Below are 15,904 nucleotides of genomic sequence, written 5' to 3'. Positions count from 1 at the left end.
AAGTAATATTAAACGTACACATTTTTTTTTGCGAGTTTGTTATTTGAGATGTAGAACGCAAAAAAAAACGGGCGCATAGTGGGAGACTGAAAGCGGTTGCATAGAGAGACACTGCAGCGCTGTGAAGATAGTGGGTGTTTACAGCGATTTGACTGATAAATAAGAACTTGTAGCTAAATTGATAGCAGTACCAAACAGCATTTGCCATTGTTTACATCCTCATATACATCCTCACTAAAATATACCATTAGTGCTAAACTTGTGCATGTAATTGATTAATTTTAACAAATAAAACACTTATTAGTTGCGGCTCACAATCCATAGCTTCGTCGGTTGGAGGAGTTTTTAGCCGAACCCAGCACTGAACTGGGGGAGATTCTGGAAGTTCTCCTTTGTCAAATGCTAGCTATATATATTTTTATAATTCTCTTGAACATAATTCAAATTAAACTGCAAGCACCTCTGTCTTTGTGTCATGTCCTTTGGAAGCCCAAATACAGAAACAGAAGAAGCTCTGTGGAAGTAGCAGCGTTTAGACAGCATTTTAGCTTTCTCTGCTATAACATTGCAGTGCTTCTAGCTACACCCTGTTGCTGCGCGAGGTGTCTGCTTGGTGAATGCATGTAACTGGAAGCCCGTGTGATATCACTAGCCTGGATGTATTTTTTTGTAGTCCCCACACTTCGTTCGCTGTAGGCTTTGCTAAGCTAAATCTGTAAAAGCCAATGTCTTCCTTTACATTGAACTTTAAGCGTATTACATTAAGCGATTGTTGTTTATGTTCACACAGGTACATTACTCATCAACTAAAGTTTAAAATATGATATTTCAATGGGCCACACCTTTGAAATATACATAAGATCAAAATAAGAAATTTTGAAGTAAGATGAAAACCCATCGACTTCCATAGTAGAAAAACAAATACTATGGAAATCAATGGTTACAAATTCACAGCATTCTTCCCAGCAGGTTTAAACAAGTAAAGGAAGAGTAAAATTGAGTAAAGTGTAAAGATTTTGGTGAACTATTCATTTACTGTAAATCATAGCTTCCATACAGTTTTCATTGTTGTGTTTATATGGGCTTGATTTGTAATGTGAAATACCTTGGTCCCTCATTAATCGTGGGAGTTTTGTTCTAAAAATAGTCAGCTTTATTTTTTACAATTATTATTATACTGTAGATGTTTTAAGGCTGTAAAACCCCTCACTAGACTCTTTTTCCTAGATGGGTATTAACGTTTTCAAAGAATTTTCTCTTGCTTGAATACTTGCATTACTTCTACCTTTCTTTAGCCATTCCAGAAGTCCAACTTTTTGTGTGATTTGGTTAGCGTCTTCTGCTTTTTGGGTGCTACCATGGGTGCTTTTGAGGGTGCAGAATGTTTCGTCAACATTGTGGGGTCTGTTGGGGAGAAATCTTGCAAGCATACAGTACAGCACTTCAGAGTCACATGGCTAGCAATCAAAGATTTATGTAAATTTTGCAAGCTAAACACATTCTGTACAGAAGACACGGCATGGCGGAACTTAACTGACAATGGTCTACAGCCAATCAGAACGCAGAACACAATGCACTGTAAAAAAGCATGTCAAACTGCACAAAAAAAAATCTGCAAAATTGCAAGACCTCGAAAGCCGAACTGTAATATGGCGACGGACCACTGTAATGCAATAAAAAATCGATACTTTTATAATTAAGTTTTTATGCTTCACAGAGCTTTTATTTTTAGTCAAATCATCAAAACATTATAGTAAGAGATCACGTTTGTTTTGTTTTTGCATTATTATATTTGTCAAATCTGAATTTTCAGCCATTACTCTTTCAGTCTTGCGTCTCACATGCCTTTCACATGCATTCTTACATAGGAATTTAGTCCTCAAGACACTTCTTTTTAAAAGGAAGTTGTAGATTAGCCAAAGACTTTTATTAAAAGTGTGGTATCAGAACATGGTCAACTAGTTATCTAAGTTTAGGTGTGGGACTGGCTGTTTGTCTGACCAATTTACAAAAGGGGAAGTATACAGGAAAACAACATTTTTGTTGGCTTCCACAGTTGCTCAAAACTGTTAAGAGAAACAGCCTTTTCTTATTTTTTATTTACATGTCTTTTTTTTTGTTCGTTTCTGTGTCGGCAGGTTTTCTGAATTTCAAGACCTGCTGAAGACTTTTTTTCTCAGCATCTTTTGCACATTTCAATGCGGAAGGCTTTTTTGGGTGAGCTGGTGCTAACGGCACAACTATGAATCATAACTTGACCCATCCACCCATCATTCAGGTTACATTTCCATTTTCATATCCTCTAATCTTACTTTACATTTCAAATTATTTAAAAAAAAGCTGTAAGTTTCATTTGGTGGTTAAATATTACACATTTAAATAGTAAAGTAATATTATTTTAGGTGTTAAAATGGAAATTATAGCAGGTAAATTAATCAAATTCAATATTCATGCGCATTTTGGCAGTAAAGCTGGCTCCATATTCAGCTTTAAATCTCCTGCAGTTCCCTTTTAGAGCCAGAGTTCACTGACAAGCTATGCAAACGATTGCAGAAAATGTAACCAAAGAGGATCATTCTGAGATTCGGCAACTGCTGTGTCACTCAGCAGTGATCTATGGCTTACTTTTTAACTGTAACTAATAACATCAATGCCTGAAACTCTAGCAGAAACTAGGCATGGACCGGTATAAGTTTCTGACAGTATTGATGACCTTGGGTAAAAATATCACGGTACTGTGATTACTGCTCTAAAATAAGTACTTTTTAAATGTCGGGAGAAAAAAAAACAATAACTTACCCCCTATTTTAAAAAAAAATCTACTCCATTTTAGGAAACATATATACTATTTTGGAAGAGAAAACATTTAAACTTAATGATTAAAATGAATCATTGACTTTTGCTGTCTTCATTTGGTTTAAAAGCACAGATTTCTTTAAAAAAAAACCTTGCATATGCCAAGTTTACAACTGCTCTCAGATGAAACTCTCGATATAGAATGTTTGAATACTGATATGTCAAACTCTAGCTTTATTACATTTTAATTACACGTTTTTTTTTACACATCACATTAACATTATACACATACGCAAGTATACACATCACTTTATGCATTCCCTGGATATTGAACTGATGACCTTGGGATCGCTAGAGCCATGCAAGACTTTTAAGGTTGCTCCTCCTTTGCATATTTGCTAAATATACCTTCCTAGCAATATAAGTAAACAGTACTAGCCTAGCATGTCGCTAACAACAACAAGGTCATGGGTTAAATTCCCAGAGAATATATGAACTAATGAAATGTATACCTTTAATGCAGTCACTTTAGATGAAAGCGTCTGCCAAATGCATTAACATTTAAGTAGAGAAGTGAAGCAGTTTTTCTTTCTGGCTGTGCCGTATTGTCTGAGGTCAGTGTTGCTGTTCTTGGCTGTTCTGAAAAGTGCTGTTTACAGCGTTCTCTGAAATACAATGCCATCTCAGCATTGGCCGCAACATCCCTGGCCTTGTGTGTGTATGCATCTCTGTGTGTGTGTCTGTCTGTTAACTGATACCCGCCTAGATTCAGCTATTACACCCCAAACAACAAGGCTTTGACATAACCAACAAAGGGCGAGACAGAGAATGTAAAAGATCCTTGGCTCGTCTTTTTTTTCTTTTCCTGAAGATGTTAAAAGTATACGAGAGCCACACTGCAGCTCAGCCTCAGACAGACTGATGTCCTTACACAAGGAGAAAGACATTTGCAGCAGAGGCATTTAACATCTGCTGATAGCGAGAGGTAGTCTGATATGTCTGACATGCTGATCCATTACCACAGGTCATGACATCCTTTGACCAATTGCTTCTCAATTTGTGTCATTTTCTCAGTTTTTTTTTTTTTGCAATCCAGCAGTGACTATGTGAGCTTCTGGTATAAACTGAAAGAAATAAAATATTTAAAATGTTCAAATAATACACATTCATGCTTTAATCCATTGGCGTCTCGCATATCGTTTCAAATATACGTGAAAAGAAATTAGTTCATGCATTTCCTGGGTATTAAACCCATGACCTTCACATTTCTGGTGCTTTTGCAAGACTATTTGAACTTCAAGATGATTAAGGCTGCTTTATGTGCGAATTTTTGCTGATTTCTTGTGTAAGTAAACTCAAACAACTACTAGCAACAGAAAGGTCATGGGTTCAATTTCCAAGACCCTGTAAAAGCTCACAATCTCACAGTAATTCGTACATCTCATTTATACAATTTAATACAATTTGCACATCTCCCATACTGTTGAGTTAAGGAGTGGCGTTGAGTGTCACGCCTCCTTTTTAAAATCGTACAATTTGCACAAATTAGCCACTAAATTGACAAAATGTACAATAGTTTCATTTCCTCAAGGGCAAGCCTTTTTTTCAGTTAAAATTATTATTATTATTATTATTATTATTATTATTATTATTATTATCAAAGCCATATTATTATTTTGTTTCTACTTTTTCACGCAGTTCTTTGCACAGCACCAAAATAAATAAATAAATAAATAAATAAATAAATAAATAAATAAATAAATAAATAATTTAACGATACCTGTGATTGGTAATCAAATTCATCTCATCTATCTCCATATGGATAGCTTTTCTGCTGTGGTCAGTTTGCTCTGTTGCTCATTTTGTACATTGTTGTACTTTTGATGCAGAGCATGTGGGCAGGAGTCTGATGAAACATGGTTCTACAAGAGACATAAAGCAATGTAAAATCAAGGTAAAGCTATGATGTCAGTGCACTTTTCTCCTATGTTTGATTTTAAAAACACTATAAAGTGTTTTAGTGTTTAAGGGCTCATTGGTTGGCTCGGTGATCTAACAGGCTTCTCCTTCTCATGAACGTGTACAAGAATGGCGTGTATCTGAAACATACAACAAAATGCATCCTACTAATGTATTTCAGATTTGCAAAAATGCAGCCAGTGCCCTTTAGTGGATATGCAAACAGAAATGTGCAATGCCAAACATTGACTTCATATTCAGACTTTCTTTTAAAACATTCCCAAACACAAATCAAAGTCACGATCTGAATATATTGAAAAAAATTGATATTGCAGTATTTTTTTTTTCTGTCATTACATATTGCAATAGAAATGTAATTTAAACAGATAATTTAAATAGCTCTATTTGGAAAGTCATTTAATTTGGAATTATTTTGTAGGGGAGTAAAATATAAATATATTTAATGCAATTTATTATAAACATATGATAAACAAACTACAGTCATATGTAAACACAATGGAGCAAATATTAAAGTGACATAAGTAGTGCTTTTATGGTTTTCTGGGGAGAGTCTAACAGTATTCGGGTACAGAACTTGAGTCATCAAGTGTAAATTACCGCTGCATTGCATTTATTACATCAACATTCATCAACCAAATTAATCGTCAATAAAATTCTTTATGCATTTTTAAATGCGTTTAAGTCTCTTCACAGTCACAAGCCTTAAAGGTTCAAGAACCCTTTGAGTACTTTTTTTTTTTTTGAGATTTTAACAGATTTGTGTGTTGAGCATCACTTAACACAATGTTAGCACCTGCTAGCTTTAATTGTGGGGAAAACTAGATCATTTTGTGCTTTTGTCAGCTAATTTCATCTTTCGGGTTTAAAATAATTTAAAATGACTTTATCTTTTATCACTTCAGTTCGTACACATTTAGACCTTTAGACACATCGCCGTGCTGCTGTGTTCGCCTAAATCAGGGCTGCCCAAATTTGGTCCTGGAGGGCTGGTGTCCTGCATTGTTTGCATACTCAGAAAGAGCTTGATTAGCTGGTTCAGGTGTATTTCATTGGGATTGGAACTAAAATTTGCAGGACACCGGCCCTACAGGACCGAGTTTGGGCAGCCCTGGCCTAAATCCTTCAGATTACCAGCAGGGCTAATGGTAGAAATAGACAGGAAAAGAGACGTGCTGCACTGAGTCTGCATTCAGACCCGGGGATTGAGGGAGAAGTCCTCATTTATAGTGTTTATATGAACTCGATTATCTTTATTTTCTTTATAATTATAAAAATTGTGGTTTTGTGTGTATGAAATTACGAATAACAAATGTACCCGGGCATTAAATATTGTTTATTTCTTTGCATTTTAACTTTGTAAACTCATGGGTCTCCTCACGGTTTGTGTCTTATTTTGTGAGCCAACTGACAACAGTTGTCCGCTCCTCTCATTCTCCCTTGCTCTGCTGGCCACGCCCACTCCTGCCTCCGATCGCAGAGCTCCACGCCCATTATGATGCATTTTTTGAAAAAATATCAAGGTAGACTTGAACCGAAAGTGGGGGGTTTCATGGCCCTTTAAAACACACGCAGATGATAAACTTTAACTCTATTATAGTTGAATTCTGCAGTATCTTCACAAATCTCATGTGTTTTTTTACATGGAGTTTCAGGTCAACTTTAATCCCAACTCAACGTTGCATATCTCATCTTATATATATTCCAAATTATGTGACATTCCTCCTATAATGTAAATTCCATTGTTAAAACTAAATTTTGTGATTTGCTGACACATTATCTGCATTTGATAATTCATCTGCCCTTACAAGACTGCTTTGAGCATATGGTTTATCATGCTAAACGAATGCAAATAGTAATGATACACATATTTTCCTCAAGTTAAAGAGCACAACATTTAGATTCTTGGAGCAAAGGGCTGTCTAATACATGTTGCCATGAGGCAGGCTGATAGATGAACAGATGGGAGTAGTTATTTATAGACTCTATTATCACAGTCCATCAAACACTCATTTATTCCACATGCAATAAGATATTGCAGAAATGCACCCTTCTCCGACCTTAAGCCTGTACCTAAAGCTTAAATGCATTTTTGCAGGCTTCCTTTGCATGCTATGACTACACAACTAAATCTATTTACAGTGGTTGGCGCTGGCCGTGTTGTTGCTGTGTATTGTATGCTATGCCTCTAGAGACGGCGAGAAATGCTGAAATGCCTCCCTGACATTTACTGAAGGATCATACTCTGGGAGGATATGCTCCGCTTTTGTCAAACGAGGTTAAAACCCATTGACATTTCGCAGGCCGCTGGATACCATCTGTGGCGGTGGTCTCTCGCTGGTCTTTCGCACACTTTCCATTCCCCGGGTTAAAAACGCTGTGACATTTGCCTGGCATGTCAAGCACTTGCCTTTTTTGCCCCTTACCTCCGGTCCATTTCAAACACTTCTGGTGCATCAAGTCAGAATTAGCCTAATCTATTTCTTTTCTTCCCTTTTTTCCCCCCTCACATTGTTTGCTTCAGAGCGTTCATTCTTTCACTGGCATGAGTTTGAAGATGTAATTGGGAGCAAGCTGGATGGAGATCTTTCCTCCCAGGAGTATCTGGCTCAAACAAAGCTGAAAGCGCAATATTTCATCTTTTCCTGTCAGGTCAGCTGTTTCTGAACACTTAAATCTATCCAGATTTGTAGAACAGGCTTTCTTAGAATAATCTAAATGCTTCAGACTGTGAAGCACTGAAGTCTGAATGAAGGATCCTCATGTGAGTATAATCAGTAAACATTATTCCGCACAAACTATTCAGACCAGTTGAATATATATTCCAAGGGAGATTACAATTTTCCAAAAAAAATGTGATTTGTCAAATTCTATACTTTACAAAAACATTATTTAAAGCATATTTGCATAAATAACAACAGCAAAAAAAATAGTTTTCCATGTTGTTTATACTAAATTAGTTTTTAAAATAATCCTGATTGTCAATCACAACAAATGAAAACACTGGCTGTTTCTCAATATGCGTTCTTGTCTGTACTTGCGTTTTTGTGTTCTCGCGAAACATCAACCATGGCAGAAATACTGTTCACATCTTGCCAAGTACGGATAAAATTCTCGGATGTGTACTTGCTCTATCCCTTTTGTTGAGGACGCATCGATCACATGCTCTAAATTCCAGGGGTTTCATTACATGAAGGCTCGGTCTGTGATTAGGTAACGCCCCCTAAAAATAAAAAAACAACAATCTAAGAGGTCACAGATCATGCGCAGTACAGGTTTTTTTTTTTTTTTTTCCGTGGTCATTTCAAATATAGGATCATTAGCTCTGGTGGATAAAAAACCTACTGTGGTAGATAACAAAGGAAAAAACAATCATACGGGTTATGTTTTGTTTTTTATAATGTTCTATTTTAATGATTTAATTAGCAAAAACAGCCGACCACAAGAAGTAAAAAACTTCATTTGTAGCTATTTGTTTTACTCTGTTTTGCTCTGTTTTTCTGAAAATTCAACATGGTTGTACAACAATAAAGTCTCAGGGCTTTTGTACTTCCATGGTGAACCACAAAATAATAATGATGGTTGTGGTACATTAGATTACCCATGTTTTTGTTGTTTAAAATATGGTAATCAGTCCTGTTTAAACAAATAAATACCACATTTTTCTGTAATAAACCATGGTTCATTTTTCAAATTTTTTTTTTCTGAAAAGTTAATTAACAGAACAAATATTTATTTTCTATTTTTCGATTAGTAATCATACACAGAACACCTGGGATCAGGACTGGTGTCTGATGTTAACTATTATTTAAGTGTTAATACACGAAACACCTGGGATCAGGACAGGTATCTGATGTTACTGTATATAATAGAATAACTATCAGACACGAAACACCTGGCATCAGGACGGGTATTTTAAGTTATAACAGTATTAATGTAATCTGAGAGGTATCAGAACAGCTATTTTAAAGTACTGCATATAAAAGGTATTGGGCACGAAACTTCTGCGATCGCCTACAGGTATCTTAAACAAAAGGCTGTTTTAACAATCTGTGCATAATCTGTGACCTATGCAAATTCACAGATTGGCCACACCCACTCGATGACGTAGTAGCGGTTACGCTGTACTGAAACCCCTGGAAAGAAGTGCCTGCCACGCATCGATACGTGACTTGTGCAAACTTTCAAAATGCAGGTATTCCACAATGCATTGCAGCTAATATTTTGTTTTAAAAAAATTACTATTGTGTTACAAAATAAAGTATTTGGAGTTTTCAGGCAGAATGTAGCTGTTTTAAACTTGAATTGGCAATTTATTTACAAAGATAGTGCGTCTTTGACTATGTGCCTCAGCCAATTTTAGCCTGTCTGCGGGAGCATCGTCGTCACCTCCCCTGCCAAGAGCAACTTTAATCGGTCAGTCCATCACAGATGTACCGCTGGATTGCATCTGTCCATTGCAGTTAAAAACGGACAGTTTTTGGTAATTTAAATCTATTATTTGTTCTCAGGTATATTATTTTGGCGGTTTTTATTTTGTTATGTTTTAGAATTGTCTTTAATTATGTTACTGTGTTGTACTTTATACATGTATAATGTACCGTTTATTAAATTTGATAATCAAAGACACAAGTCTGTGTATAGTAAAAAAATTTACTTCACATTAATAGTAATTTATGTTTACATTTTCTTTAATCAAAAATATAGATTTATAATCATTATATAATATTAATTATAAGGCCGGTGATGCAGTGGCGCAATAGGTAGTGCTTTCGCCTCACAGCAAGAAGGTCGCTGGGTCGCAGGTTCGCAGAATCCATGGTAATGTAAGTGACGTTATAAAGTACACTGCTCTTCCATTTCAACAAGTACCTGACTCGTGTCCTCGATTCCTCGGGAGTTCAATCTTCCAAGTCTAAGCTTGGCAAGTAGAGGTGTGAACCTACACTGGTCTCATGGTTCGGTTCAGTTTTGATTATCATGCCATCAATTTGGTTCAATTCTACATCTCGGTGGATCACAGTGCATTGACGATGCTTTCCATACACAATTTTAGATTTTAATTTTCTTTTAGTCTTAGTCTCTTTTTTAATCTGGGGTCACCACAGCAGAATGAACCGCCAACTGATCCAACACGTTTTAACGCAGCGGATGCCCTTCCAGCTGCAACCCATCTCTGGGAAGCATACACACGCACTCATTCACCCACACACTCATACACTACGGACAATTTAGCATACCCAATTCACCTGTACCGCATATCTTGACTGGACTGTGGGGAAACCGAAGCACCCGGAAACTCACGCAAACGCAGGAAGAACATGCAAACTCCACACAGAAATGCCAACTGACTCAGCCGAGGCTCGAACCAACGTCCCAGCGACCTTCTTACTGTGAGGTGACAGCACTACCTAATGCGCCACTGCGTCGCCAGCCCATCATTTCCTGTATTTAAATGTAAAAAAATATATTTATATTTATTTGTAATAAAATTTTGTCCTTTAATCCAGTGGTCCCCAACCCCTGGGCCGCTACTTTCCAACCTCAAAGGACCCATAAACGGCCAAGGAATGGATACATGACCCATTTGTCAACAAACCAGCTGAATCCAGCATGTCTGTGCAAGAAGACATTAAAAAACACCTTAAAACAGTGTTCGAGACAACAACTCTGCCGGTGGATTAAAGTCATGGCAGAATACCCAGAGATCGCTAACACAGCGTTGAAAACCCTGTTGCCATTTCCAACTACCTACTTGTGTGAAGCGGGGTTTTCTGCAGTGACAGCCACCAAAACAAGGCAAAGGAGTAGACTGGACATAAGCAAAACACACTGGGGGTGTCAATAGCCCCTTTCACACAGTGATACCGGTTAATATATGGAAAATTTCCGGAATGACTTTACTGGTAAATAAAAAAAAAGCTGTTCACATAGGCGAGGACGTTACGGAATTTTTTCGGAAAAGAGAATTCACACATCGATTCCAAAACACTGGTAATTCTGGCATCATTAACCAGAAATGACCTCTAAACGGCTGTGCTTGTTTTTGTAAACATTTGACTACATCACAAACTCTGTGGATGGATTACTATTGTGAATAACTTCGATGAAAACATATAGAAAAACACTTTCCCATGCCGAGATGTACATATGTGTGTGTGTGCTGGCGCTCACGGGCTGTTTCACGGGCACACGCAAAGCTTGAAGGTAAACAAACAATGGCTTATCATAAGCATCTTATCGATTAATTATTTACACGGTTGGCATTAAGATGACCATATAAACATTATCTGCCTAATTTCTAGCAGCTAAATGTGTCTGGAAAAATAGTCAAAGGCTTTTATTCTCATAAACCACGCGGATGTGAATGCGTCTGACTGTTCTGATTGGCTAAAGCAGACGTCTCACGTCAGCACGTTCTAGACATGCACACGCTCTTTTCGGCAATCTTCTTTCTGCCATTACCCCCAGATGGCACCATCTCCTTGCAAAATAACAAGCTCAGGGCTCCATTGAGTTAACGTTACGGACAGTTTTTGATATTATTATATGTTATATTGTTGTAGCAATGTGTTAATAAAGTTATTACTTCCTAATTTTATAAAAGCATTGTAATGTTGGAGCAATGTGCTAATAAAGTTCCATATGAGTATACAGTGGATTCATGTTTATTATTATTATTATTTCAACCCACCACCCCCCACCCCCCCCCCCCCCCCCCCGCCCCACACACACCCCCCCCCTGGCAGTTAGAAAAAGGTTGGTAACCACTGCTTTGATCCAAACAGTCAGATATTTAAACTGTACATTTAAACAACATGAGGATTTATAGCAAATAAACAAATTTAAATTAAAATCCTGCTCGATTTCTGAGTCTGAATCACCCCTTTGATTGGTCACTCGCTCAACAGAAAAGAGGTTTCTGCTGTGTTAGTGAAAGACTGCCTAGCAAACACACATGCAGTGAAATTGTGCACAGTTTCTGCGTTTTTAAGTAGTTAAGAAGCATTGTACTTTTTTGCGCTCGTCTCCCTCGCTATAGTAAGCTACGGCGACAGAGCGCATAAGAGATAAATGACATCAGTACATAATAACCGGTTATAATTATTACTGAACCGATACCGAATTGTCCGCAACGGCATCGCAGTGCAGCAAAGAAACACTTCATTTTGACACCTCATATTGGCGAGTCTGAACTTTGCGTACTTGATATTGAGAAACAGCCATTGTTATTTTGACCAATTGTATTTTCTGAACTAAATAATACAACTTTAAATGAGAACAATATGATTATCAGACCTTTTATAGAATAAGACAAATACAAAGTTTTTTGAAAATCATGAAACTCTATACATGCACAGTCTGATACTGTGGGTCACCTAATCTGCTCTTACAGGAGATTGGTTTTATGTCAGCCAATAAACTTGTTCTGTGTTTAGATCTGCTACGGGGGTTATGTTTGCAGTAGCAGTGTGTTATATTCTGAGACAGCATGTCTGTGAATATACTGGCATTAACAAGTCCCTGTACTGACTCTGCCATAATAATCAAAGCAGCAGCAGCAAAGCAGTTCTATACCACAAACACCAAATACATTACCATTGTCATATTTGTGACACGTGAATGAGTAGTTCACTTCATTTGGTGATTTTATACTTATTGTTACATCTAATGTTTTACTTATTTGAATTAGCCTGAGTTGAGAATATGGGTGGGACCGTTTGTTGTTCAGGGTTGCTAGGGTAACAATGAGTTGCTGAAATGTCTTTACGAGAGCGACTCAACTGTGAACAGCAACGAAACTCTAACCTTCTCCTATATCTATCATTTAAATATTTAAACTGCAGCACCACCAGCTGAATGCCAGACATGCTACATATACATATTTATTATAATACTAAATATCTCAGAGTTGTTATGAAATATATACATTTTACAGCAAATCACGAGAAACTATTTCACTTTAATATTGTGTTCTTTTCTTTTATGTAACACATCTAAAGAGAATAGCATGTTACTCATTGGCACTGTGCAATAGAGGTTTAATTATGATTAATCATTTAAAAAAAAATAGCCTGCTTTCCCTGCTTAAAAAAACAGATTAAACCAGCCTAGTCTGGTTGGCTGGTTTTAGCTAGTCGACCAGCCTAGTTTTAGAGGGGTTTTGGCCATTTTTAGGCTGGTTCTCAGCGATTTTCAGCTTGGTCCTAGCTGGTTAGTGTAACGAGGAGACTGACACGGAGGGATCCATTATGCAGTATTTATTAATCAAGCTCTCACTCAAACACACAATATGCACCAAGGTGCAAACACACATCAACAGTAGTCTGAAAGGTTTCAAGGCTGGCGGCAAACAGACACAGAGTGATTTACCAGGCATGGGTCAAAGGCAGGCTGCAAGAATCAGAGTCCGTGTATCAGGCTTGGGTCAAGGGCAGGCAGCGAGTATCAGAGTCCGTATATCAGGCTTGGGTCGTGGGCAGGCAGCGAGTATCAGAGTCCGTGTATCAGGCTTGGGTCGTGGGCAGGCAGAAGGCGAAGCAGAGTCAGAAACAGGCTGGAGTTGTACACAAGAGATCAGGCAGGGAATAACGCTCAGTAATGCTGGCCGGGGCTAAACAAGACTTCGCACTGACTGAGTGTTTGAGTGCGGCTTATAAGAGGTACGTGGGTCATTAACTAGATTCAGATCAGGTGTGTGCACAATCAGCGTAAGTGGATGATGTAATGCTAGAAATCCGGAGATGGCGGCCTCTGCTGGCCAGCGAGGGGAATGACTGGGACCGAGTCGGTGACAGAGCCCCCCCCAACGAAAGGCTGAAGTGAGAAGAGTCTCGACGCCGGGGTCTTCCATGGGGGCGAGGGGCCGGCATATCTGGATGCTGCAAGTGGAACTCATCCAACAGAGTTGAGTCAAGAATGTCCTTACGGTTGATCCATGATCTTTCCTCCGGGCCAAACCCCTCACAGTCGATTAGGTATTGTAGTTGACCACCCCGGCGTCTGGATCTCAGGATCTCGTGGATCTGATAGGCTTCCTCTCCGTCGATCATGAGAGGCGGGGGACCCTGTTCACCGGCTGCCACCTCCCTATCCGCCTCAGCTGGACCAACAGCAGGCTTGAGCAGGGAAACATGGAAAGTGGGAGAAATGCGATAATGGTTAGGGAGTGTCAGTCGAAAGGAAACAGGTGATATTTGTCTTTCTATTTGGAATGGACCCACGTACCTGGGACTGAGCTTCTTGCAGGGTAGTTTCAATCGTAGGTCTCGAGTGGATAGCCACACCCATTGTCCTGGGTAATACGTGGGACCAGGACGACGGTGACGGTCGGCTTGCTCCTTGAACCTTTGGATGGCGTGTGATAAATAGGTGTGAGCTGCGTTCCATACCTCCTCGCATTTTTTGAACCAGGTGTCGACTGCTGGGAGTTCTGTGGTCTCACCTGACCAGGGAAATAGAGGAGGTTGGAAACCAAGTACGCATTGGAACGGAGTCAGACCTGTAGATGCCTTTCTCAGGGAGTTCTGCGCATACTCAGCCCACATGAGAAACTTATTCCAATCTGCTTGGTTAGAATGGCAGTAGGTGCGTAGAAAGCGACCGATCTCCTGGTTTAGGCGTTCTGTTTGTCCGTTAGACTGAGGGTGGTAGCCCGAAGTCAAACTGATATTCACTTGAAGATTCTTGAAGAAGGCGGACCATAGTCGGGATGTGAACTGAGGACCTCGGTCTGAAACAATGTCTTCAGGAAGACCATAATAGCGGAATACATACTCGCATAGGAGCTCTGCTGTTTCTAGGGCTGTGGGTAATTTGGGTATGGCGATGAGTCGACAGGCCTTAGAGAAACGGTCCACGACCGTGAGGATGGTGGTGTTCCCCTGTGACTGGGGTAAATCCGTGATAAAGTCGATGGCTATGTGTGACCATGGACGACGGGGAACCTCTAAGGGTTGAAGCAGACCAGCTGGACGGTGACGGGAATGTTTAGCCATTTGACAGGGGGAACATTTATTGAGGAAGTTGATCACGTCTTTATTAATGGATGACCACCAATAGCGTGATTTGATCAATTGAACTGTTGCAGTGCTGCCTGGATGACCGGAACTGGGATGATTGTGTACTTCTGCAATCAGTCTTTCACGGAACACAGGGGGCACATAGATCTTGTTCTCGGGACATGCCTGCGGAGTGGGGTTTTGATCAGAAGCCTGCGTGATCTCATGCTCGATGTCCCATTGAATGGGTGCTATGAACAATGAAAGGTTGAGTAGGGTTCGGATGACACAGAATGGGTGCACTTGAGAAACGGGCTTTGAGCTGGTTAAACGCTTTAATGGCGTCCGAGTTCCACTTCAGGCGGGCATTGTTGGTCTTAACCATGGCTGTGAGAGGAGCAGCTACTGAACTGAAGTTCCTGATGAACCGTCTGTAGAAGTTGGCGAATCCCAGGAAACGTTGTAACTGCCGGATGGTTTCGGGTTGAGGCCATTGGGTGACGGAGTCGACCTTCTGTTGGTCCATTGCGACTCCCTCGGGACTGATAATGTAGCCCAGAAATGAGATGCAGGTCTGATGGAACTCACATTTAGAGATCTTGGCATACAATTGGTTCTGGACGAGGCGTTTTAGCACTGCTCTGACATGCTGAATGTGTTCCGGTAAGGAGTTGGAGTAAATTAGGATGTCGTCGATGTACACGATGACCCACTGGTTGAGCATGTCTCGAAATATCTCATTGATGAATGCCTGGAACACGGAAGGACTGTTAGCTAGGCCGAAGGGCATAACAAGGTATTCGTAGTGGCCATTAATGGTAGAGAACAGGTTTTCCACTCATCTCCGTGGCGGATACGAACAAGGTTGTAAGCACTGCAGAGATCCAATTTAGTGAAGTATTGGGCTGGGCGGAGCTGTTCAAGGGCTGCTGGAACTAGTGGTAAGGGGTAACGGTACTTTACGGTTATTTCGTTCAATCCTCTGTAGTCGATGCAGGGGCGTAAACTACCGTCCTTCTTTTTGACGAAGAAAAACCCAGCTGAAGCAGGTGATGTAGATGGGTCAAAGGCAGGCTGCAAGAATCAGAGTCCGTGTATTAGGCTTGGGTCGAGTGCAGGCAGCGAGTATC

At 39.5% G+C, this 15,904-nt stretch overlaps 1 protein-coding gene across 17 annotated transcripts in view; it reads left to right on the top strand.

Moving 5' to 3' along the window:
• The window catches only part of znf804a (zinc finger protein 804A), a 265,574-nt gene that overhangs the window by 24,771 nt on the left and 224,899 nt on the right, over positions 1–15,904 (top strand). For 4 of the 17 annotated variants that reach the window (XM_073912063.1, XM_073912066.1, XM_073912064.1 and 1 more), the window contains 2 exons: positions 2,139–2,278; positions 4,686–4,750. The exons of 3 other annotated variants lie outside the window; for them this stretch is intronic. In XM_073912063.1, the coding sequence (XP_073768164.1) occupies positions 4,706–4,750 (45 nt within the window). In that variant the 5' untranslated portion in view covers positions 2,139–2,278; positions 4,686–4,705. Of the gene's footprint in view, positions 1–2,138; positions 2,279–4,685; positions 4,751–7,297; positions 7,426–15,904 lie in introns of all 17 variants that reach the window. 10 more of the 17 variants (XM_073912062.1, XM_073912067.1, XM_073912075.1 and 7 more) reach the window with 6 other exon arrangements.

The sequence above is a fragment of the Danio rerio genome, chromosome 9 (genome assembly GCF_049306965.1).
Source record: "Danio rerio strain Tuebingen ecotype United States chromosome 9, GRCz12tu, whole genome shotgun sequence".
Classification (NCBI taxonomy): Eukaryota; Metazoa; Chordata; class Actinopteri; order Cypriniformes; family Danionidae; genus Danio; species Danio rerio.
Note: the sequence above shows the minus strand (reverse complement) of the source record. Positions and strands in the feature narration are given on the sequence as shown.